The 26,477-nt window shown below is 43.0% G+C and overlaps 1 protein-coding gene across 1 annotated transcript in view; it reads right to left on the reverse strand.

The window, feature by feature from the left end:
- Nucleotides 1-4,731: 4,731 nt before the first annotated feature.
- Nucleotides 4,732-26,477, reverse strand: part of BPIFB2 (BPI fold containing family B member 2) — a 30,880-nt gene continuing 9,134 nt past the window's right edge. The window contains exons 5-16 of the mRNA XM_075347540.1: nucleotides 19,336-19,485; nucleotides 17,328-17,388; nucleotides 15,227-15,287; nucleotides 14,942-15,033; nucleotides 14,034-14,219; nucleotides 12,723-12,776; nucleotides 10,005-10,175; nucleotides 9,376-9,443; nucleotides 9,189-9,240; nucleotides 5,767-5,830; nucleotides 5,324-5,400; nucleotides 4,732-4,886 (exon numbers count right to left, since the gene is read on the reverse strand). Of these exons, the coding sequence (XP_075203655.1) occupies nucleotides 4,845-4,886; nucleotides 5,324-5,400; nucleotides 5,767-5,830; nucleotides 9,189-9,240; nucleotides 9,376-9,443; nucleotides 10,005-10,175; nucleotides 12,723-12,776; nucleotides 14,034-14,219; nucleotides 14,942-15,033; nucleotides 15,227-15,287; nucleotides 17,328-17,388; nucleotides 19,336-19,485 (1,078 nt within the window). The 3' untranslated portion in view covers nucleotides 4,732-4,844. The remainder of the gene's footprint in view (nucleotides 4,887-5,323; nucleotides 5,401-5,766; nucleotides 5,831-9,188; nucleotides 9,241-9,375; nucleotides 9,444-10,004; nucleotides 10,176-12,722; nucleotides 12,777-14,033; nucleotides 14,220-14,941; nucleotides 15,034-15,226; nucleotides 15,288-17,327; nucleotides 17,389-19,335; nucleotides 19,486-26,477) is intronic.

Genomic DNA, 26,477 nt, shown 5'->3' on the forward strand with positions numbered 1-26,477 from the left:
AAATTATCTTAGTAGCCATTGTCTAGTCTGTAACTTGCAGACTACATGTAGATATCCTCAGTTTTTCTATCCACATCATTTAAATGAACATTATCCATGCAGCTTGAAATTCATCCAATAAAAGAAGCATCCTTGTACAACTAATCCAATAAGGGCACTGTTTATCCTAAGGGAAGGTTATGGCTATAAAAAGGATTTCTTTAAGTCACCAATTGTTGATGGATGTGCATGATCCAGTCTAAGCTCTTAGGAGCTGGCTAGGGGATCAGAACCATGATGCCTTGTGGACTTGGTCTAGAGACTTTGGCTCCGACTAGAGGATCACTTGGCTACAGGGCTTCAATCTAGTGACTTCGATTCCGATTGGAGACCATATCCACAGTCTAGGGATTTCGACTCTGGCTGCCAGGATTATATCTTCATACCAGGGACTACTTAAGGAGGAAATCCAGGTTGGGACAATCCAGTCACCTGGCTACAGACTTTAAGGACCTCAGCCAGCATCCTAAATCTGGTGTTATTCCATTCTCGGTGGGTGCCCGCCAAAAGCGGGGTGCTGCTGGATTGGAGTAAGTAGCCCTGGAAGCTCTGAAGCATGGACATTCTATATCCCCGGTGAGCCAGCGGAAGGGTGAGACTCTGTTGCCTTTTACATTTGTGTGTTTTGCTGGTTATGTGTTATGTGGCGTTAATATTTTGGGGATCCAATAAAGTCTTAATATTGTGATTCCCTCACCCTGTGTTGTCTGAGTAGTGTTCCGCCCACGGTTAAGGAGGTTGTGCATTCAGTTGGGATGAGCCCTGGGCCATGCTGTCTTTCTAAAGGCGGTCGGTTCAGCGGACGAGAGCACCCACTGAGGTCCATGTCTCCACAAGCTGAATACAACATGCTGCAAGGGGTAATAAAGAATTCAGAGACGCCCGTCTTGTCACAGTCCGATCTGTTGTTTATTTGATATATTTATTCAACAACAGGACCTTGCATTGTTCAGACTACAATGTCACGCACATGGCAGTCCGGCAAGCCCTCCCCTCTGATTGACACCTCACTGTCAATGTACACTGTCGATAGAGAGCCTGGTGTGGGAGGGCCAACTCTCTCAGCTCAGTTAAATCTAAAAATTCTGATTGTGTCAGAATGGCTGCACCCAGCAATCTAAAGGGGGCTTTACACGCTACGACATCGCTAATGCGAACTCATTGGGGTCACGGAATTGGTGACGCACATCCGGCCGCATTAGCGATGCCATTGCGTGTGACACCGATGAGCGATTTTGCATCGTTGCAAAAACGTGCAAAATCGCTCATCGGTGATATGGGTGTCCATTCTCAAAAATCGTTACTGCAGCAGTAACGAGGTTGTTCCTCGTTCCTGCGGCAGCACACATCGCTCCGTGTGACACCACAGGAACGAGGAAGCTCTCCTTACCTGCCTCCCGGCCGCTATGCAGAAGGAAGGAGGTGGGCGGGATGTTACGTCCCACTCAGCTCCGCCCCTCCGCTGCTATTGGGTGGCCGCTCAGTGACGTTGCTGTGACGCCGCACGGACCGCCCCCTTAGAAAGGAGGTGGTTCGCCGGTCACAGCGACGTCGCCGGGCAGGTAAGTATGTGTGGCGGGTCTGGACGATGTTGTGCGGCACGGGCAGCGATTTGCCCGTGTCGCTCAACAGATGGGGGCGGGTACCCACGCTAGCGATATCGGGACCGATATCGCAGTGTGTAAAGCCCGCTTTAGGCTGTGTCCGCACTTTGCTTTTTACCTGCTTTTTTGCTGCTTTTTCAACTGCAGCGTTTTAATGCCAAAATTGATGTGTTCTGCTTTTCAAGCATAGTCTATGGTCATTTGGGTTTCTTGTGCGCACTATGCTGTTCAAAATGCTGCCTTTTTGTGGCAGAAATTTGGGCAAAAACTCTGCTTTGCAGTTCAAAACGCAAATGGCAAAAACAATTGAAATGTTGCTTCTTTAAAAAGCAGAGTTTTTGTCCAAATTTCTGCCACAAAAAAGCAGCATTTTGAACTGCATAGTGCGGACAAGAAACCCAAATTCCCATAGACTATGCTTGAAAAGCAGAACACATCCATTTTGGCATTAAAACGCTGCAGTTGAAAAAGCAGCAAAAAAGCAGGTAAAAAGCAAAGTGCGGACACAGCCTAAGTGATACATCTTTGGATTCAGGATCTCTTTGCCTACATTATGCTGCTCTCTGATGAGGAAGCAAAAACCTGCTGACAAATTATTTTTAAAAAATAACCATCTCTTATTTTTTTTTCTATAAATCATTAGTCCATGTGAAAAAAAACAACTTTGTAATATCTGCTTCATTTTTCTCCTTAACTGATTATGCATTCTCAAAATCAATTTATGGATTAATCCTTGAATTCTATGGTCACCTGGTCCATTGAGTTCTATGTAGCATGCGCCTTTAAGTAAAATGACAAACTGTACCTAGTAAGAGAATATCTGTGGGCTGTATCAAAAATGTGTGCAATACTGAGGGGTATATCTAGTGAATTGCCCTGAAAATAGAGTTAAGCTAATGATAACCATGTTCTGTAAATAGTTCTAATGACTGTTGATGTTAATGGTAACTGACAAGCCTTTTGCCTTAGTTTAGATGTGTAACTTCCTAAGCACTGCGTTCTAGTTTCGATGTATAACTACTAAGAATTGTGCTTCCATCCTCGTGTGTAGTCGTTAGGACTTGGATCACGACGATTGTTATAAAATGGCTGGTCTCATGCCATTATTCAATGTACAGCTGAAAACCTTGTACTTTCATTGAGACACTGCAACTGCTAAGCTATTTTGACACAAGCTGATTAAATTGCTTTACGTTAGAATCTGATGTGCTAAGCCCTCATTTATGCTATCCTTGTAAGGGGAGTATCGGTCAAGGGTCACACACTAAAGACGGACACATTGTATGATACAGATATGAAAGAAGTGGAAATAGCAAGGTGGCGGTCAGATAGGAGCTCTAGGAAGCAGGAGGACTAGGTAGGCTAGAATTTAAAAACAAACCTTATATTAAATCCGGATCCAAAAGAGCGCAGTCCTGCACCACCCGTATATGCCTACCACACCTGGGATCACTGGAGGGTAAGGAATATAGCACCAGACGTCCTTGTTGGAAGCCGGATCAGCGTGCAGGTCCAAACAGCAACAGTCAGTTCCATTCATCAATAGAGAAGAAGAATAATAGGACCGCACCAATGCTGATATCTTTTTCCGGATAATCTTTATTCCATAAACTTGATTAAAAGGTGTTGTAAAATCAGCGGGTGGAGGAGACCTGGATGCGGCTCCTCACTATGGACGACGGCCGTTTCACCTGTAATTAGGCTTCCACGGGTCCACTGGTGGACCTAATTACAGGTGAAACGGCCGTCGTCCATAGTGAGGAGCCGCATCCAGGTCTCCTCCACCCGCTGATTTTACAACACCTTTTAATCAAGTTTATGGAATAAAGATTATCCGGAAAAAGATATCAGCATTGGTGCGGTCCTATTATTCTTCTTCTCTATTGATGAATGGAACTTATATTAAATCCTCTAACGGCCACTACGCATTTCAACAGCTGATTGCTCTCTTCCTCAGGTGATCCACCTGATGAAGACAGCAATCAGCTGTTGAAACGCGTAGTGGCCGTTAGACGGTTTAATAAAAGGTTTGTTTTAAAATTCTAACCTACCTAGTCCTCCTGCTTCCTAGCGCTCCTATCTGACCGCCACCTTGCTATTTCCACTTGTACTATCCCATCTGAGGGCTCAACGGCAGGAGCAGCTCTGGGAGCGGAGAGACACTTATTATTTACTAGGATCTATGGTTGCTGGGTTACCGGGCTTGCTCTGGCTGACATAGGACCTGCGGTGACGCACTTCCGGTCACTCGCGATCACGAGATCCACCCGGAAGAAGTCCTTCCACGCTGTTCCCCATGATCATCAGGCAGCTCCTGTCAACAGCGGTTTCCTGTGGATCCCTCCCTGATTTAACCAGGGTTGTGCAAGGGTGCACAACCCCATTAGGTGAGCAGCCTCCGGCCAACACTTAATTTCATCCCCACCACCAGGTATCACACAGCGCATCTCTTTCTTTTTTCTCTGTCACAGATATGAAAGAAGGAAGCAAAGGGCTGCACGGTGAGAAGCCAAAGGCTACTGGTTCACCAATGCTATTTTAAAAAGAACCTGTCAGAACAAATGTGTAATGTAAAGTAAAGACATGACTGTAATAAGGGTGCTGTAACACTGATTAAATCAATTCTTTTAGTGAACAAATCCACTTTGTTGTTCTTTAATTACTATTTGAAGTTTTCTGCTAATTAGAATTCGGTGCACAGGGCTTACACTGTTCACTGGGTCTTCTCCCTGTCTGTGATTCTCGAGCCAATCTGTCTGTCTCCAGTCTATAACAAGGTACTGCTTTTTTAGTGACTTGCCTCCTCTGTTTGACATTTTTCCTCTCAAAGGAAGCAGGCAGAAGGGCAAAAAAATCACAGACAGGGAGAAGACAGTTCAGCCCCTGTGCACCAAACTCTAATTAGCATAAAACTTCAAATGGTGATTAAAAAAAGAACAACAAAGTATATATCTTCACCAAATATACCAATTTAATCAATATCACAGCACCATCATAGTCATGTCTTCACTTTATATTACAAAATCATGCTGACAGGTTCTCTTTAAATTATCAGTGATTCATAAATAAATAAAAGATACAGCAAAAGTTATACAGCACAACTTTTAATAGGGTGGGTCATTCTATACAGGATATCTACTGTCATTTTCATTGATATATATGTTGAATGTCTTCATCTTCAGAGTCGGATATTTATATGGATTACTTAACATATTGAAGATCACATGACATAACCGCATAATCCTGTGAGAAAGGAAAATAATGAAAATGGTTAGTAGTGAAGAATATAATAAAAACATCATTGTTCTGGTACAAACAAACCTATTCAAGTTATTTTGCCATGGCTATAATCTCTAGGTGTTTTCCTTGCCTTACTACATGCATTATAGTGTATGTAGTCAGACAATCCGGCTTTGTGGTTAATGATAACATGCATAAAATAAGATTGTGTGCCAGCCCAATCTGGCATTTTGTACAGTTCAGTGACCATGACCCTTCCACAGGTACGACTAGAACAGGACAAGTGTTCTTATCCGGTAGTAGTATAGCATACCCTGTAATTTATCACAAGTGGCCAGAATATTAGCTCTAGCCAAGCTAGACAAAAACAACCCACTATCACACATCTAATAACATGGCTATAAAGCGTAGATGCTTCTGAATAAAACTATAACACTTACTTCCTTGACCTCCACAACTTCATGGATAAGTTCGACATTAGGCATTGATGGCAGAGCCACTCCAACACTCAGGTCCTCTGCAAAATTAAGAATATTTATTTTTCATTTTTAATATTTAATTCCAAATGAACAAATGATTAGAATACATAACACAGCTTACTGATGTGGGCTGTAGATGTGAATGTAGCAATAAGCAATGATTTACAAGTTTTTTTAAATTATAATTACTGCCATTATTTCATTACTGTATATTTTAATTTCTTAAAAACATTTTTTCAGCCATAAAGTACCTTACATTGACTTAATCAAATAGAATATTGAGAATACTGTGAAAAAGTAATTTTTCTTTAACCTTGGGTAGTCAATATTCCCATTTCTACTCATCTCTTGTAACTGACACCAACATGGACAGTCTCAGTTGAGGCTGAAACCTCATCACTTACTGTTAATCTGAAGAAGGTAAGCCTTCTCAAACACTGTATGCATGTATCCAGCCAGCAGTGAAGGCTATGGTAGGGGCACAAAAAGAGATTAGAAATTAGATACATAGCATATTCAAGGTTTCTTATATCTTGCTCACTTTTTCATAAAGAACTTTTTTTGGTCTACACATACAATAAGTCAATAACCAACCAAAAATGGATAAACTCACTGAAAGTGTAATTGCAGTTTCATAAAACTTTTGATGACATGTCAAAAGTCATGATTGTAGCGAATTTGGGTGTTGAGAACTGTCACTGCTCTGTGTGATTAACTGACGGTCTCAAAGACTAAGGGCGGCTTTGCACATTGCGACATCGCACGTGCGATGTCGGTGGGGTCAAATTGAAAGTGACGCACATCCGGCATCACTTTCGACATCGTACTGTGTAAATGCTAGATGATACGATTAACGAGCGCAAAAGCGTCGTTATCGTATCATCGTTGCATTCACCGACATTTCCATAATGCCGGTGCCGCGACAGGTACGATGTTGGTCCTCGTTCCTGCGGTAGCACACATCGCTGTGTGTGAAGCCGCAGGAGCGAGGAACATCTCCTTACCTGCCGCCGGTGGCTATGCGGAAGGACGGAGGTGGGCGGGATGTTTACATCCTGCTCATCTCCGCCCCTCCGCCGCTATTGGCCGCCTGCCATGTGACGTCGCTATGACGCCGCACGACCTGCCCCCTTAGGAAGGAGGCGGGTCGCCGGCCAGAGCGACGGTTGCAGGGCAGGTGAGTGCATGTGAAGCTGGCGTAGCGATAATTTTCGCTACGCCAGCTATCAAACGATATCGTACCTGCGACGGGGGCGGGGACTATTGCATGCGACATCGCAGCATCGGCTTGCAATGTCGCAACGTGCAAAGCCCGCCTAAGAACTTGGAAAGCAGTGCTTGTCCGAGCTGCCAGCGATGGATGAGACTCTAAGCACCTGCACCACCATAGATCAAAACTTCTAACAAGTCAATTGTTTATTTCAAAAGTGCAATTACTCTATGATATTATCTATTCCTTTAGATTTTTACTTTTTAATCATATTTACCAACTATCTAGAGAAAATGACCATAAAATGAAAAAAAAATTGTGTTCATAAACTTTGTCTATCCTAAATTTCCTATGCTAAAGGGGTCAATTCTTCAAGAGTGCACTGTTCCTTTGCCTTGGCTTACTGCTTGCCAGGGAAAAGAGTGCTCCTGATGATTAACACTTCAGACCAGTGACATGGTTGATCCATGCTCTTTGATGCTGAGCTCTTTGATGTTCTTAGCAGGGGTTACTTTGCCTCTGCAGAATTGCAGGACTGCAGGTGCACTGAAGCTGGCCAGATTCAGTGAGCCGACCAGCTTAAGAGCAGCAGTTGGAAACTTTCGAACAAAGAGCTTGTAAGCACTGCACTCCTTACCTAGGAGACCATCAGCCACAGTTATACTGCAGAAAACTATACAATTAACCCCTTTGCTCCAAAGCCTGTTTTCACCTTCCTGACCCAGCCATTTCTTTTTTCAATTCTGCTGAGTGTCATTTTATAAGGTAATAACTTTGGAATGCTTCAATGGATCCCAGTGATTAAGAAGCCTTCCTCACTACAGAAATGCCAAACATGTTGACATTAAATGTGGTTTAGGCACACCGTGGGGGTTTAGCAAAGAGTCGGCTGTTAGATTTGGGAGCACGAATTTTGTTAGATTTCTTTTTTCTGTCATGGGGAGCCATAGTGCTTTTACAGAGCCTTTGTGCTACCAGTATAGTGAAATCCTCCTATATTTCTGTTTACAGATGACAGACCTAAGAGGGGGATTTTTTTTTGTGGATTGATTTGAAGCTTTTATTGGGCACATTTTATATAAAGTTTATCCAATGCTCTATGCCGAGCACGTACATCGGAGCTTCAATCTAAATCTTTGAATGATGTGATTCAGATGGCACTCCCAAGGGGATCCATTCATTATGAGGCAGAATAGTTACTCTGGACTCCATCTGGCCTCTCTTCAGCAGTGTACATTTAAGAAGTGCCCAAAACTGTGGCAGACCATGCTTTTATGCACTACTGAAAAGACAGACGCCGCCGGATCATAAGACAGACTGAGTCCAAGGTGACTCCCTCTGCATCATTATAGGGAATCTTCCATTGGGAGTTCCATCTGAATCACATATTTCAGACATTTACATGAGCAGTGGCATCAGAGGGTTTAAATGGCCGCTAGCACCAATTGTGGGTGTTGCAGCAGGGTGTCAGCTATGATACATAGTTGACACTGGCTGATGATTTCTCTGGCTTTCCTTGTGAGCCGGCGAGATTGCAGCTCAGTATATGTACAGCAATCTGCAGGTACTCATTTCCCCTGCAGCATCGTACATGTATGGCGGATGTTATGAAGGAGATAATAAGACATAAAATACAAAATTGGCTGTTTTTACAAGCTCTTACCCACTTAAGAAGCTAAGATAACACCTTAAATCTATTAAGGCCCATTTAGATGAGCCAATAATTGTCAGCGTATGTTTTAGAATGATCTTTTGACAATAATCATCTTTTGTATATTTGTATATTCATTACTTGATGGAATCATTCATGCTGACATTAAAATTATTATTGGCAACAGATTATCCTGTGTAAACAGAAGATTTGCTGATTATACCATTGATATTTTAGAGCGTAAAACAAATGAAATATGAATCGTTCTGTGTAAATACAATTTATTGCCTTGTATATAACCATTCAGTGGTTATTTAATGGCCGAGGTCAACAGGTGTATATGCGCCTTTACTCTCTTTAAGGCCAGGGATAGCCGATCGTATGAAAAATGGTACTAATCTGATCCAAGAAACCTGGAAGATTTTCATCTATGTGATGCTTGTGTACTCTTCATTTTCATTCCTCTACATTCAAAAATGTACATAACCAAATACAGTTTCCTAGGTTAATAAGGGAAATTTATCCATAAAAACCAGATTCCACATGGACGTTATGTGTGAGATCCGATATTTTTATGAATCTGTAGGCTTAAATGGACGCGTCTCATTTGAAACTCAAAAGAAAGTAGTGAATGCTGCAATTTTTCTCTCGCGGACAGTCAGACCGAGAGGAAAATCAGTCATCTAAACAGCTTTATTGAATAATATGGGTCAGTATGCTGTACGATCAAAAATTGGACAGCGCACATCTGATTCATGCGCTCCTCTGCATACACACCCTTTTGTTCACATGTACACTTTGTTGCCTCAGGCTAGGTTCACACCACTATAATTGTATAAGTCATAAAAATACACAGGGGTATATGTCAACAAGCCTATTGACTAAGGTATGACTAACCTTTTGTCATATGACTAACTAAACATAAGCTTAATCTTTTGTTAACCAAGTAGAGCACACTGACTTACATTGCAATTGCATTTTCCAAAAGACGTCGACTCCATTACCAGATTAAGATCTCTGCAATAAAATACAGAAATACACATAAAAAATGATCTGATGAATAAATACACAAATTATTGCATTGGTGAAATAAACAAACACATACATATCAAAAGTCATCTACACATGAAAACAGGTAGCACCATATCATACCCTTGCAGTGACACTGATGTCGTGAGGTATCCTCCTTTAACATTCAGCTTGGCAACCAAACTAGCTCCCTAAAGTGTTAAAGAAATTGAAAGCATTATATTTATTAAGGTCATGGCTTTAATAAAACTTTACATTTTGGTCATACATACAGTAGGTGGTTCAATCACTGTGTGCAAATAGATGGGCAAATAGGCTCGTTAGGATGAAACCTAGCTTGGACAACCCTCCTCCAAAGGAATAGTCACTCTACAAAATGATAGTAAGTTTTTATTTTTGGAATGTACTAGATCGCGTATTACTTTCCCTTGCCACAAGTACTATTCACCTATCGAAATCAAAAGGTTACCTTTAGAGGAAGAGTTTGTGGGGGTAACTTTATGGATAAGCAAGGAAGGAGCAGTGGTCCATCACTTAAAGATGCTCCATCCATAGTAATTTAATGTCCCTTGGTAGCTATTAAGGCCAAAAGATATTTCCAGTGATAGGGGACATAAAAAAATCCTTTCTTGAGAATTTAACAATCTATTTTTTTTCTGTTGAGCCTCCTTAACTTATTCCCTCTTAGTAATTGGATTTTATAGTGAAAATCATTCAGAAAATAGACCTTTCATCTCAAAATTCATACTCACCACATTGACAGCCATCAGATTCTCAATACGTGAGTTGGGAAGGATGACAAACATCTCTACCCGTGGAGAAATCTGGACTGATAACTGGTTGGACTTGAAAGTGACAATAGGTGTTTCGCTAAGCACAATATTTATCTTCACCGAAAGAGATTGTGGGTATTTCAAATTGATCTAAAGTAAATAAAAAAGTATATATAATATGTAGTACATATACAACTTCCCAATTCATATATCCAAAAATAAGTAGTACTAAAGGGGGCTTTACATGCAGCGATATTGCTAGCGATATCGCTGGTGAAAGCACCCGCCCCCATCGTTTGTGCGTCACGGGCAAATCGCTGCACGTGGCGCACAAAATCATTAGGAGCCATCACACGGACTTACCTGCCTAGTGACGTCACTGTGGCCGGCGAACCGCCTCCTTTCTAAGGGGGCAGTTCAAGCGGCATCATAGCAGCGTCACTAAGTGGCCGCTCAATAGAAGCGGAGGGGCGGAGATGAGCGGCCGTAAAGTAACATCCCGCTCACATTCTTCCTTCCTCATTGCCGGCGGCCGCAGGTAAGCTGTAGTTCGTCATTCCCGAGGTGTCACATGTAGCGATGTGTGCTGCCTCGGAAACGACGAACAACCTGCGTCCTCAACAATCAGCGATTTTTTGAAAATGAAAGACGTGTCAATGATCAACGATAAGGTGAGTATTTTTGATTGTTATCGGATGTTCGTTGGTGTCACACGCAATGACGTCGCTAATGATGCCGGATGTGCATCACGGAATCCGTGACCCCGGCGATATATCAATAGATACGTCGTTACGTGTAACGGGGCCTTAAGTCAGTGTGGTTGTCTACTTGGACAGTTGCTATTTGTTACACAGATCCTAAGAGGATACTGTTGGTTCTAGCAAGTAAATTCTATCACTGTAGAAATCCAGAAGCAAGTGTAAGATTCGACATAGCATCACAGAAGGAATTAACCTCCTTCATGCCCAGTCATTGTTTTTCCTCTTTGCACTTCCATTTATTCTTCCCTTTATTCTAAGAGCTATAACTTTTTTTTTTGCGGCAATAGCCATATGAAGGATTGTATTTTGTTTCTAGTTTTGAATGACACCATTTATTTTCCCATACAAAGAACTAAAAATGGGGGGGAATTCCAAGTTTGGTAAAATGATGTAAAACAACATTGTTTTTTGGAGTTTTGTTTTTACAGTTTTATTATTTGAAAGGTTAGTGGATTTACAATGCTTCCAAACATTCGTTATTTTTTTTATATTTAAATGTTGAAAAAATTAAAATAAAAAATAAATGAATTGTGTGTCGCCATTTTCTGAGACTTACAACTCTTTATATTTCTGTCAATGGACAGTGTGGATCTCTGATGACTTATTTTTGTGTGGAAAATTGAATTTTTTTATTGATACAACTTTTTGATACATATGAAGTTTTCATCGCTTTCTAATCCATTTTTAGGGAGGCACAATGGCCAAAAAAATACAACAACATATGTTTCTATCCAGCATTTACCGTACAGATTAAATATTTTTTTTTTTTGACAGATTAGACTTTTATAAACTTGATGATTCCAAATATTCATGTTATCTATTTCTCTATCTATCTACTAGTAAATGATGATTCTCAACAAACAGACTCACATAGAAGATTTGTAATTGGGCTTATTGGGCTTAGTAAAGCATATACATTATATGATATGACATAATATATATATATATATATATATATATACTAGATGGTGGCCCAATTCTAGTGCATCGGGTATTCTAGAATATGTGTGTAGTTTATTTATGAAGATTTAAATCTGTGTCACGTTGCTAAGGCCGCAGTCTGAGGCAGCTGAGCAGAGAGGTGGGTGGGACATGCCGAGGAGGAAATAGGAATCAGCTGCATCTCCCAGCCTGCAGGGCCAGTGAAGGGAGGGAGAAAGTACTACAGAGTATGAAAAAAGAAGAAAGTGCAAGGTGAGTATAATCGTTTTTGTTTTTTTTTACTGTGTGTTGGAGGCTGCTGCTGGGGTGTGTATAAAGGCCTTATATAAAGGCTTTGGCTTATGGGGTGTATATAAGGGCTGCTGGGGTGTATATAGAGGCTGCTGGGGTGTATATAGAGGCTTCTGTGTGCGGCGGTGTCTGTGTGCGGCGGTGTCTGTGTGCGACGAATCAGCAAAGCGTGGTTCAAATCCCGCGCCAATTTGCGGCCGTACTGCACCTATCGCTGATTAGTCGCGGATAGCTAGCGTGACCAATCAGCGACGCGAGATTTCCGTTACAGACAGACAGAATTAGACAATTTTATAGATAGATATATACTGTATATATACAGTATATATATGACATAATCTCTTCAAGTAAGCCTAAACAAAAACCAAGTAGATCTGTTTTAACCATTATCTGGTATCATGGGGTCAACGTTGATCCCATGCAAACAGATACAACCAGTAACTTATTTCATGGTACCAGATAAGGGATAAATTGAAAAAAAGTTGTGACATTTTTAAATATATAACTTTGACCTGGATCACTTCTTATTGGTGTATATCGTTCACATTTTAATTCACCTTGTAGAAATAGCAGATTGTCTTCAAGCAAGCATTATGGTATTAGTATGCTGCCACATAGTTGTGAATTCAAGAAGAATAAAAAAATAAATGTGCATAATAAATATTATATAATATATGTATATTTGCATAATAAAAATATATACCTCGGATATATAAGATCCCAGCACAGATGTTTTCAGGTAACTACCAACAGACGCCTACAGAAAAATTAACCGAAAATGATTATTGAGTCAAAGTACAGGTAACTTATCATCAATCAATATGCATGCCGGACATATTTTGTACATAAAATCAAGTTTTTACATTTTTTTTTCTTATGTTGTTTCTAATTATGATATCTGGTCAGCGATTTCAGCACAGCTGTCATCATCATAGGACAATAACAATTAAAGGTAACATTCCTGTTACAAAGCTAAAGTAATTTCTAACCCTAGATCCACCATTGACCAAAGGCAAAGAGGACAGCTCAGCTCATCTTTCCTTTTACCCCTCTGGTAGGTTCATTATTCGATCATGACTAGTTAGTTTTCTTCATACTTATAAGTAAGATAATTCTTCTGAAAATATTCTAGCAATCTTCTAAATGTTTGCATCAAATTTTAGGAACAGCTATAGAGGAAGTCAATAATAGGAAAAGTCGAAAGAACCATTTTCGCAGGTATCATCATCCCCTCCTTACCCCAACCATTTATGTTGGGGTTGAGTCATTAAGTAGAGATAAAGTTAAAATATTTTCAAGCTGGATTTCCCATAAATAAAACAGACTTAAGGTGGTGTCACACACAGCGACACCGACAACGACGTCGCTGCTACGTTACCATTTTCTGTGACGTTGCAGCGACGTCCCGTCGCTGTCGCTGTGTGTGACATCCAGCAACGAGCTGGCCTCTGCTGTGAGGTTGCCGCTTGTTGCTGAATGTCCAGCTTCATTTTTTGGTCGTCGCTCTCCCGTTGTGACGCACAGATCGCTGTGTGTGACAGCGAGAGAGCGACAAAATGAAGCGAGCAGGGAGCAGGAGCCGGCATCTGGCAGCTGCGGTAAGTTGTAACCAAGGTAAACATCGGGTAACCAAGGTGGTTACCCGATATTTACCTTCGTTACCAGCCTCCGCCGCTCTCACGCTGCCAGCGCCGGCTCCTGCTCTCTGCACATGTAGCTGCAGTACACATCGTGTAATTAACCCAACGTGTACTGTAGCTAGGAGAGCAGGGAGCCAGCGCTCAGTGTGCGCGGCTCCCTGCTCTCTGCACATGTTGCAGCACAGCGACGCGTGTCATTATGATCGCTGCTTCGGCTGCTGTGTTTGACAGCTAAGCAGCGATCATAACAGCGACTTACAAGGTCGCTGCTACGTCACAGAAAATGGTGACGTAACAGCGACGTCATTGTCGCTGTCGTTTAGTGTGACCCCAGCTTTAGGTAACTGATAGAATGATTTTTCTTCTGCACTTACAGAGTTTGATGGGATTTCAAGATTAAATCCTTCTGAGGTCTGAAACGCTGTAAACAGAGACATGAAGAAGTCATGTGAAAAGCCCATGTTGACCATTGAGTTCTGGTCTCCAGCTCCAGGTGGTAGTGTGAATTCATTCGCTCCGGTTGGGACATCAACAACTTTCTCATGCACGGTGTATTCCACCTAATCAAACCACAAATTAATGTACAAGTGAAAAAAAGGGCATCATTTTTACATTTTTTTTCTATATCTTAATTTTTATTCCTAATATTAGTTGATAATATATATTACTGAACATATTGACCATGGCTTTACTGGCCTAACAAAGAACCAGAGGATCATCATTTGAGACTGACACAGTATTGGGCCCCAAGGATCAGCAGAAGATAACGCTATTGGTGCTTGCTCTGGAGATCTGCTCCCACAAATTATAACATCCTCCATTGTTAGTGTATCCATATATCACCCAATTGCAATACTATATAGTTTTGTTGCGGCGACTTAATATGGAATTGCAATTTAGGAAATATTGTATGGCATTAGAATTGCATGATGACATTAATAACACGGAGACATCAGTGTCATCCATTGCTTGTGTATACATATAAACATGTAATACATGACCCCAACATTGTAGGTAATTTGCAATGTATGAGGGTGCCAAGACTGTGGATAATAACCAGATACTGTGGTCACATGCTTTTTTACAACACTTCATTGTGCTACTGACGGAAACAAGACCGGGTGGGAAGTGGTGGCATAAATGTCATTGTATTTTAATAGGGAGTAAATTACATGTTGCTTTTAGCCAAATGGGGCAAGTTGGAAACCTTTTCTTTAAATAAAAAAAAATTGGCAAAAAATTGAAATCACATTATTTCTTATAAAGTAACAAGTCAACTTACATTCATATTCATGTCCATGTAGTCATTGTTCACTACAGGTGGGGTCGGCATTATGTATTGCATGCCAAGGTCATTGCCAATAGTCTTTGCACCTTAAAAGATAGAATAAAACGTGTCAGCCAAGTTGGGCATGCAGTTTTTATTACTGAAATACACATATATATATATATATATATTCATATATATATATATATATATATATATATATATATATATATATATATATATATATATATATATATATATATCTGTTTGTACTGTTCCCTTCCAAACTGTGTAACTCACCTACAAGCAGACCAAGATCAGCATTCAAGCCCAGGAACACATTTGAGACAGATATACAAAGCTGTATAGAAGTAACAGGAAATATGTTCATCAAGTGGAAGGTAAAATGGTTTGATTAGTTACAAGAGTAAATTCAGAAAACAATTTTACAGTAGGGGTGAGCAAGCATGTTCGCCACTTATTAATACTCGATTGAGCATCGGGGTGCTCGGGTACATTCGTTACTTGATTGATGGTGATCAAGCGCCATGCTCAAGTCCATGCCCAAACGTTTTGCGGCTATTAGACAGCCAATATATATGCAGAGTATGCCCATCATACATGGTGATGCCGTAGACATGTTGGCTACTGACATTACTGTGAATAGCCAACCGCATCGCATCATCAGGTCTTATAAGACATTTGGCAGCTCAGTGGTCTGCACACTGTCCTCTGGAAGCAGTTCAGGGATAGTTGGTCTAGGAGGGAGGGCTTAGCTTAGAGTAGGTATATAGACAGTGTTTAATTGCTATTGCAGTACATTGTACATTGTACACTTGCACCCTTTATGGCCTTTCACGTGGCGCTAAAGGGCATTTTTAGCCCTGTTTAACGTAATAGATAAATAATTTGAAAATAACCACCTGGCGTCCCCACTGTTTTTGATAACCAAGCAAGGTAAAGCAGACAACTGGGGGCTGATATTATCAGGTTGAGAACGTCCATTTTATTGTCCCCTTCCCAGACTAAAAATACCAGCCTGCAGCTGCCCCAGAACTGGGCTCTGATGAGAGTTGTCTTCGCTATTTGGCCCCTGTCAATAACTTTATACTTTACTGCTGTTTGCAGTTGCCAGAGCTGCTTTTGAGAAACATGAACTACGACAGGGGAGCATCATGAGAACCTTTTTTGATAAGAAATTGGTGATGAAGGGATGGTATGGGGGAGACTTTAATCAAATTACCATTTTTTTCCTGTGTGTGTGTTTTTTTTGGGGGGGGATTACTGAGTTAGTAATGGGGGTGTCTGTTACACACCTCTCCATTAGTAACCCCTGGGCTTGATGTTAGCCAACATTACACAGCTGAAATCAGCCCCCAAAAATATTACCCTGATTGCCACCACACTAGGGCTATTAGGAACAGCCAGGCAAAGCACCAGAATTTGAACATCTAATGTGCTGTGTCAATCCTGGGGCAGCTGCAGGCTGGTATTTTTAGGCTGGCAAGGAAAAAATAACTATGCATCTTCCCATTCTGATAATACCAGCCCCAGGTATCTGCTTTACCTTGGCTGTTTATCAAAAATACGGGGGACCCCAGGTAATTTTTTTTAAATTATTTCTTTATTTAGTTCCCAGTAGTGACCTGGGAGTCAAAGCTGTGTCCATTGTCCAGGCATCTTCCCCATGCTGTTCTCATTCCATTTCAGCACTGTTTCCATCCATTTCAGCAATTTTCCTGCACCCTAACTCTCATGTTAGGGTCTTATGGAAAAATTATTGAGTTTCCCTTTGACTTCCAATATACTCTTTACTCGAGTTGAGCTGTTCAAGCGTTCAACCTGCTCGATTCGAGTAACAAGCATTCGAGCATTTTAGTGTTTGTTCATCACTATTTTACAGCTTTACATAATCTATTTTGCAGTTTATTAAAGAGAACAGGATCGTCATAAAAGTTTTTATGCCATAAAAGAGACTAAAAAAGATTTGAAAAATCACATTTTTTTGCACAACAAAGAGTTACTTTTGGGTGGTTTCACACCAGTTTGAATCCCCTCTGCCAAAATAGTTGGAGCTAGGGTGCAGTCAGGAAGGAACAAGTCTACTCCTACCCGTCCAATTCATTAAAAGTGCTGTCATTTTGTACACAAAGCACATGGAGGTGCATGCCATTCAAAAGAAGCATAGAATTCAATAAATGGCATTTGCCTCTTAATTAATTTGTACTCCAGCAAAATGTGTTGCGTGATGATGCACTAAGCCAGTCTTAATAAATCTGCCCTAACTATATGTAGTAGCATCTAGTTTAAATTAGTAAAAAAAAATAGGTACTACATTTCCTTCGAAGACATGTTGATTTTTCAAGACAAAAAATGAAAACTGTCTATATTCTGCACTTACCCTGTCAGTTAGAATGGCTTGTATGTGTCCTTTTATTGTGTCAACTATTCCCGGAATTAATCTAGGGAAAAATAAATGTAAATTAATTAGTTACATAGGTTCTAAAAAAGACATACAGTAGGTCCATCAAGCTCAGCTTTACTCAGTTATAAGTTATGTCACTAGATTATTTATAACCCACAATACCATTTGTTATGAGCAAGCATGTAACACTTGGTTAAATGCTGTTATAGTATCTGCCATTACTACCTCTTGGATTAGGGCATTCCACAGTCTGACTGCTCTAACTGTAAAGAATCACTGGAATCACATGTGTTCCACATGTAATCAATGTCCCCTGTACAATATAGTAATAATCAATTATTCCAAATCAATGTTTGCATGACATCAATATACTGTATGTGAATTATATTTCTGAATTATGAAAGCAGGAAAAGTGGAGAACCGGCTTTGGACCACTGTAGTTTACATCTCTGTATAGGGTACCACTGCTATAATTAATTTTTCCACAACACTTTATTACTTCTCCAAATGACAAATGATAAATGTTCATTCACAGGTAATGAGTTAATGCTGGTACCTCTTACCCCTTGCATTTATATAAAGAGTGAGGTCAAGCTTTGACGCTGCCACTCTATACCAAGTGAGTAAGAAAAACAGCCAAAGAGAGTGAATACATGGCCAATATTATAAGTACCAGCACTGCATCCACATGGACGAAGATGGCGTATAGGGTACTGAAATGAAGGGGTAACTGCATTTTCTAGTGGTGGGTGTGGGCCTCTTGGGTTAGACCTTTACTGCTTATGGAGCGGCCATCAATGTTATCCCCCAGAACTCATGCACATCCTGAAGCTCTACAGCTACCTGCAAGACCTTTTTTTGTAAAGTTGTAATGGGCTCTAAGGGGCACTTTGCACACTACGATATCGACTGCGATGCCGGATGTGCATCACTTTCGATTTGACCCCACCGACATCGCAGCTGCGATGTCATAGTGTGCAAAGTGCCCCTTAAGGCTCTGTCACCCCCTCAGAGGTAAAAGTACTGTGTATGTTTTAATAAAGCATGGTGCTATGTTTGGTATGGCCACTACGTGGCAATGTTGTAAAGATCGCTTCCCTGGTACTTTCTGGGTAAGGAAGGGGTTAATTGTAGGGAGGAGTGTAGTTTATAAATAGGGTCAGTAATTAGGAATTGGCCGGGAGAGTCCCCAGTGAGGAGAAAGAGTAGACGCAGCTGGCTTGAAGCCCATTGAAATTATTTGGCCAGACCTTCAGGGTCAGACTTGGACACCAGACATGCAGGGTCCTGTGCGTGGAAGGACTGATTGTAACTGCATTCCTAGGAGTGGGTTAAGTCCAGACGGTCTGAGTGGCATTCGTTTTCCTGGAAGCATTCCCAAAGAACCCCCTCAAGAGACAGACAGTTAGTGTGACCCTAAAGAGTGGATGGGAGCATAACGTGAGAGCAGAGGAGTATTGTTGTAATAGCCCCTTCACTGGCAAAAGCTAAATCCCCAGGGGGTGGGATGAAGGGTACTAAAAGGACTTTTTGAACCTGCTAACATATAATGACGTCCTTAGAGGAGATGAGGAGCTTAGAGATTTTCTTGGAGACTCAAGTACCAGGGAAGCGGTCAACCTATAAAGTGAATATCATAATTTTTGCTATGTCAAACCCCGTTGGGTGTACAGAGTGTGCCCGCATATTGCACTGTGATATATGCCCAGTTGGATGAAAGGAAATCCTTCTTAATTATCAAGGACATAACTGTGATGGGGAGGAGCGCAGAATAGAAACTTCCAGAAAGTGCAGTAGGACAAATTGAAAAAGCTACTGAGCTAAAATAAAGAAAAAAATCCAGTGGAAAGACCTCTTTAAATAATCTACATAGAGGAAAAAATCCTGAGTCTGATCCTGTTTACTGACTATATACTGCCCCTGTCTCACACAGCTTCAAGTATTATGCACGATTTGTATTAAGACTGTTGAGTCTGTCTTGTACCCCACTCCTCCTGCAGTGATCTGTATGCCGCCCAATAAAGACTTGCAAGCAGAAATTTCAAGAATAGGGAATCCTTTGGCTGTCCTCATGACCTTCAGTTCTGCCATTACGCCGGCTTCTGCTTTGATATTAATTTCTCCAACAAGGAGTCTGAAAAATGAAACAATAAGCACATAAATAAATGGGGTACTATATTAGAAGTGGATGCACATAATGTAAAACATATACTTAGGGAGGAAGTACTTTTTCTTATAAACTTTTAGGTTTAGATGGCTGCCAGTTTATTCAATTTGCAAAATGCCTACAGCAGATAAGGTTTTTTACCCTACAGAAGTATTATGCCCATGCAACGTATTACCACATATGAAGTCAAGTAAAGTCTTCCAAGCTGCATTTACCATGTATATATTACTAAGAGATGTAAGAGCTGTGCTCTGATGTGTCCACCAGCTGCTCCCCACCCAAATACTCTTCTAGGATTTAATAAAGAAATAGAAGGGTTTGTGTTGACCTTTGAAGATCAGTGGTAAGCTTTCCAAGATGTTTGGTACAATCCCCCTGCCAAGTTCCTGCAAGAACTGTGTACAAGTGTAGCTGGGAGAACTGATGGGCTGGTCACATCACATATTTTATTGATTTAGCTAAAAATTAACTATTAACACCTCTAGTACTTTTAATACACCTGTCTAAAACTTGAACTTTTGCATATATATATATATATATGTATATACAGCATGTACTGTGTGTATATATACATATATATATATATATATATGTATATGTGTGTGTGTGTGTTGTGAGGCAGTGACAGGGGTAATATTTGAAGACCGCTATGTGTCCCCCAGAATGTGTCTGGAAACCCTCTGAGTTTGCTATAGCTATTACTGGGAGTATAGCACAAAGGGTAACAGGGAGACAGATCCCTCCCAGTCCAGGTTTTGTAGCAATCCTCATGTCCGGCATTTTCGTTTAAATCATGCAGAGCACAGCAGGGTGTGTCTCAGTTGAGAGCCAGGCTTGGTGAAGCTAACACATGCTGTGTGAGCTGGGCTGGCTCTGTGTGGAGTGAACACAGGCCAAGAGTGTGAGCCTAGGAGAACCTTACACAGATCCCTGCGGTTAACAGGGTCCTAAGGTAACAAGACTTTTTGATGCAAAGAATTTGTCTATATGCACCGGCTGTGATCCGGAAGAGACTTTGACAGTGGGAAATTGGATCTATTTATGCTGCAACAATAAATAGACTGTTGGTGTGAACACGCTGCTGCCTCACTGCCTCACGTTTTTGCCCAAGCAACGCTGCTACCTCACATTATGGTGGAGAATGCGGGCATGGCAGCCTGGTTGCTAAGGGCAATGGCCTAAGAGGTACTTACCAGGGAAAAAAAAAAAAAAATTTTACTGACTGTTTGCGGTGGATCGGCGGGTCCACGAAGCTTACAGGCGTTGCAGCCAACACCCCAGTTTTCACATGTTTATGATCAAGCCTGCAAAGTTACAGTTTACCTCAGCAGCCACTATGGAGGATCTTGTAAAGCAGCTGGCCCAGTCTACTGCTCAACTACAGCAGGTTTTTGCACAAACCAGTGCACAACAGCAACAGGCTAATGCTCAGCACCAGCGGGCGTTAGTTCAGCAACAGGAGACAAACAGCTTGTTGATTAAGCAGCTTTCTGCTCTGCAAGAAGCGCTCCCAGCGGTAACTCCAGGTCATCCACTCCTTCCTGCGGCCCAGGACAGAGTAAGGGCGGCACTTACGAAGATGAGTGCAGAGGATGACCCAGAAGCCTTTCTCTCCGTATTTGAGAGGACCGCTGAGCGAGAGAAATTGTCTATCGACCGTTGGACTGATGTCGTGGCCTCGTTCTTGGTAGGTGAACCCCAAAAAGCCTATCTGGATCTCAGCACGGAGGATGCCAAGGACTATGGCACACTGAAAGGTGAGATCCTTGCACGAATGGGGATTAACACTTATCTCCGGGCCCAGCGAGTGAATCAGTGGTCCTTTGAGGAGGGAAAACCTGCACGCTCACAGGCCCATGTCTTACTGGACCTTGTAAAAAAAATGGCTGCAGCCGGAGACCTTGAACCCCGGACAGATGATTGAGCGGGTGGTGATTGAACGGTTTGTGCGGACTTTGCCAGCCCCCATTCAATGGTGGGTGGGACAGGGGGACCCCGGTACCCTAGACCAGCTAGTGAATTTGGTGGAACGCTACACAGCTACCCAGGAGTTGGTCCGGGACTCTGCTTCACGGCGGACACTCCGTAGGGATACGCCCCCTTCACAGTTGGTAAAAGACTCCCGTCCCTCCTCGGGTGCTGCCCCGTCTTCAGCCCTGGCAGAGAGTAAACCCCAGACTAAGGTCAGCCGGAGTCCCGGTTCCCCAAAGTCAGACACCCGAAACAGGGACACCTCTGCTGTTATGTGCTGGCGGTGCCATCAGCTCGGGCATGTGATGGCACAGTGCCCACTCACATCAGAACCCATGGACTGCCGGTACGCTCGCCGGGTATCAATGTATGCCCATACTGTTTGTACCGTAAGCACTGTTACTATGGGGGAGGAGCCCCATCTCTGCAAAGTACGTGTTAATGGCTATACAGCAGAGGCTTTGTTGGACTCAGGAAGTGTAGTGACTCTTGTACATGCCTCCTTGGTCTCCGGGGAAAACCCTACGGGACATAAAGTAGGGGTACTTTGTATTCATGGAGACCTACGTGAATACCCTATGGAAAGGGTCACCATTGCTACCTCGTGTGGAGAGGTTCAACATGAAGTGGGGGTGATGAAAAGACTTCCATATGCTGTTATTTTGGGAAGAGACTTGCCCCTGTTCTGGACATTATGTGGGAGGCGACCTAGCCCTCCGAGGTGTATGATTGAACCAGGCCCTGAGCCGGACGATCCCGACTCAGGGATACCTGCCATAGGGGTCACCAGTATAGGGACAGAGTGTAACCCTGCCAGGTTTCCCCTAGAGGTAATGGCAGGAGAGGTTGAGCCACCCGAGGCAATCCCGGAGTTGAACGTGTCTCCAGATAATTTCGGAACAGCGCAGCTCCGGGACCCCACATTGGCTCCTGGACGTGGAAATGTACAGGTAATTGATGGGGTACCCCAGCGGCCTGGTGCCAGACTGGAAACTCCCTACATGGCTCTAAAGCGAGAGTTGCTCTATCGGGTTGATACAATCCGGGGGGAAATAGTGGAATAGTTGGTGGTCCCTCAGCCGTACCGCCGTCAGACCTTGGAATTGGCTCATAACCACCTAATGAGTGGGCACCTAGGTGAAGAGAAAACGCATGTTTCAGCGGTTTTACTGGCCAGGGGTCGGCACAGAAATTAAGAGGTTCTGTGAGTCCTGCCCAGTTTGTCAGTTGACCGCACCAACGCACCGTTTCCGTAGTCCTCTGATACCTTTACCCATTATAGAGGTGCCTTTTGAGCGGATTGCTATGGATCTGATCGGACCCATTGTAAAATCAGCCCGTGGTCACCAGCACATCCTGGTAGTGATGGATTACGCGACACGTTATCCGGAGGCCATTCCACTACGTCACACCTCGGCGAGGCTTATTGCTCGGGAGTTGTTTGCTATGTTCTGTCGCGTGGGGTTACCCAAAGAAATCCTGACCGATCAGGGCACTCCCTTTATGTCTAAAATTACAAAGGAACTGTGCAAACTCCTCCAGATCAAGCAGCTACGCACGTCAGTGTACCATCCCCAGACTGATGGTCTAGTGGAACGTTTTAATAAAACTCTGAAGGCTATATTGAAAAAGGTGGTCTCCAAAGAGGGGAAAGATTGGGACATGTTATTGCCCTATTTAATGTTCGCTATTTGCGAGGTCCCACAATCTTCCACCGGGTTCTCGCCATTTGAGTTACTGTATGGCAGACATCCGCGGGGACTGCTGGATATAGTTAAGGAAACTTGGGAACAGGAGCCCACCCCTCACAAAAGCACAGTGGAATACGTTATGGGTATGCAGGATCGTATCACGGCAATAATGCCCATTGTTAAAGAGCATTTGCTGGATGCTCAGGCAGCCCAAAGTACTCAGTATAATAGAAAGGCCTCCATCAGGTCTTTCAAACCGGGAGATCGTGTCTTAGTCCTGATACCTACTGCAGAAAGTAAGTTCTTAGCCAAATGGCAAGGTCCCTATGAGATCCGGGAGAAAGTAGGGGAAGTAAACTATAAGGTGTATCAGCCAGGTAGAAGAAAACCAGAGCAAATCTACCATGTAAACCTGCTGAAGGCATGGAAAGACAGGGAATGTATGGTGGCTGACGTAACGTTGGACCTAACCTTCTCAGGTGCCTTGACAACATCAAAGGAGGAGTCCCCTGATGATGAATTGGGAGTGAAGATAGGGGATTCTCTCTCAAAACAGCAGAGACGGGAGTCTCGGAGGTTAGTGCAGCGGAATACGGATGTGTTCTCAAGCCTACCCGGCCGAACAACCGTAATCCACCATGATATTGTCACCGAGCCTCAAGTAAGGGTACGCCTGAGGCCATATCGGGTACCAGAGGCTCGTAGGCAAGCCATTACGGAGGAGGTAAAAAAGATGCTCCAACTAGGGGTTATTGAAAAATCCACGAGCGAATGGGCCAGTCCCATTGTACTGATCCCGAAACCAGACGGTTCTTTAAGATTCTGTAATGACTTCCGAAAGTTAAATGAGGTTTCGAAATTTGATATGTATCCCATGCCCAGGGTCGACGAGCTGATAGAGAGACTGGGACGGGCCCAGTACTTCACGACTCTCGATCTCACTAAAGGTTACTGGCAGGTGCCGCTGACAGAGGCGGCAAAAGAAAAGACCGCTTTTGTCACGCCAGGGGGGCTCTATCACTATGTCGTCTTGCCATTTGGTTTACATGGGGCTCCGGCCACGTTTCAGAGATTAATGGACATAGTGTTAGAACCCCATCAACCATATGCCTCCGCATATTTGGATGACATCATCATCTATAGCAGTGACTGGAGCACCCACTTATCTCAGGTACAAGCGGTAGTGGATTCGCTCAGAGCGGCTGGTCTGACGGCGAATCCAAGCAAATGTGCTATGGGTCTCAAAGAAGCCCGTTACTTGGGGTATGTGATAGGCCAAGGGGTTATCAAGCCACAAGTAAACAAAATCGAAGCCATTCAAAACTGGCCTCGTCCCCTTACCACAAAACAGGTAAGAGCCTTTCTGGGTATAATGGGGTATTACCGACGATTCATACCCAATTTTGCTGGAAGGTCGGCGCCTTTGTCCGATCTTTTAAAAGGGAAGAAGTCGGTCATGGTCCACTGGAATACACAAGCAGAGGAAGCCTTTCAGGTGCTAAAGGTAGTCCTATGTGGTCAGCCTGTCCTTGTCAACCCTGACTTTCAAAAGGAGTTTATAGTACAGGCAGATGCCTCTGAGGTGGGTCTGGGTGCAGTTCTGTCCCAGGAGGTAGATGGAGAGGAGCACCCGATCACCTATTTGAGTAGAAAACTCACCCCGGCAGAGAAGAACTATAGCATAGTGGAGAAGGAGTGCCTGGCCATAAAATGGGCTCTGGAATCCCTACGCTACTACCTGCTGGGGCGACACTTTCGCCTGGTGACAGACCACTCCCCTTTGGTCTGGATGAGGAATGCTAAGGAGAGAAATGCTAGAGTCACCAGGTGGTTTCTCTCCTTGCAGAACTTTCACTTTTCTGTGGAACACCGGGCTGGTAGGTTACAGGGCAATGCGGATGCCCTGTCCAGAGGTCCCTGTATGTTGGCAAAAGTTCAAACCCGCCCGTTTGAACTGAGGGGGGGGGATATGTGAGGCAGTGACAGGGGTAATATTTGAAGACCGCTATGTGTCCCCCGGAATGTGTCTGGAAACCCTCTGAGTTTGCTATAACTATTACTGGGAGTATAGCACAAAGGGTAACAGGGAGACAGATCCCTCCTCCCAGTCCAGGTTTTGTAGCAATCCTCATGTCCGGCATTTTCGTTTAAATCATGCAGAGCACAGCAGGGTGTGTCTCAGTTGAGAGCCAGGCTTGGTGAAGCTAACACATGCCGTGTGAGCTGGGCTGGCTCTGTGTGGAGTGAACACAGGCCAAGAGTGTGAGCCTAGGAGAACCTTACACAGATCCCTGCGGTTAACGGGGTCCTAAGGTAACAAGACTTTTTGATGCAAAGAATTTGTCTATATGCACCGGCTGTGATCCGGAAGAGACTTTGACAGTGGGAAATTGGATCTATTTATGCTGCAACAATAAATAGACTGTTGGTGTGAACACGCTGCTGCCTCACTGCCTCACGTTTTTGCCCAAGCAATGCTGCTACCTCACAGTGTATATATATACTGTATGCATATATATATATATATATATTCATATATATGTAATATGCTACCTATATATATATATATATATATATATATATATATATATATATATATATATATAGTATATTACACACATAAGTATATATGGGGATATGTTTTACAGTCTCAGGGACAGTTTTAAAAACTATTTTGTCTTCTTTCAAGGAATTGTCCAGCCTTAAGGCCGCTTTACACGCTACGACATCGCTAGCAATTGCTAGCGATGTCACACGACATCGACATGACATCATCTTATGTAACACCTCTGAGCGACACAGTATCGCTCACAAATCGTGAGTCGTGTACTCGTCGCTCAGTTTTAAAATATTGTTTATTTTACATGGCGCCGGTTGTTCATCGTTCCCGGGGCAGCACATATCGCTCCGTGTGACACAACGGGAACGATGAACCCAACTTACCTGCGTCCCACGGCACCCGCCGGCTATGCGGAAGGAAGGAGGTGGGCGGGATGTTTACGTCCCGCTCATCTCCGCCCCTCCGCTTCTATTGGCCGGTGGCTGTGTGATATCGTTGTGACGCCGAACGTCCCTCCCTCTTCAGGAAGTGGATGTTCGCCGCCCACATCGAGGTCGCTCAGCAGGTAAGTATGTGTGACGGGGGTTTAACGACTTTGTGCGATACGGGCAGCGATTTGCCCGTGACGCACAAACGACGTGGGCAGGTATGATCGCTCGTGAAATTGCATGATCGGTCGACTCGTGTAAAGCCCGCATTAGTATAAACGTCTGAAGTCACTTTATCCTCACAGCAGT

Source organism: Anomaloglossus baeobatrachus, chromosome 5 (genome assembly GCF_048569485.1).
Source record: "Anomaloglossus baeobatrachus isolate aAnoBae1 chromosome 5, aAnoBae1.hap1, whole genome shotgun sequence".
Taxonomy (NCBI): domain Eukaryota; kingdom Metazoa; phylum Chordata; class Amphibia; order Anura; family Aromobatidae; genus Anomaloglossus; species Anomaloglossus baeobatrachus.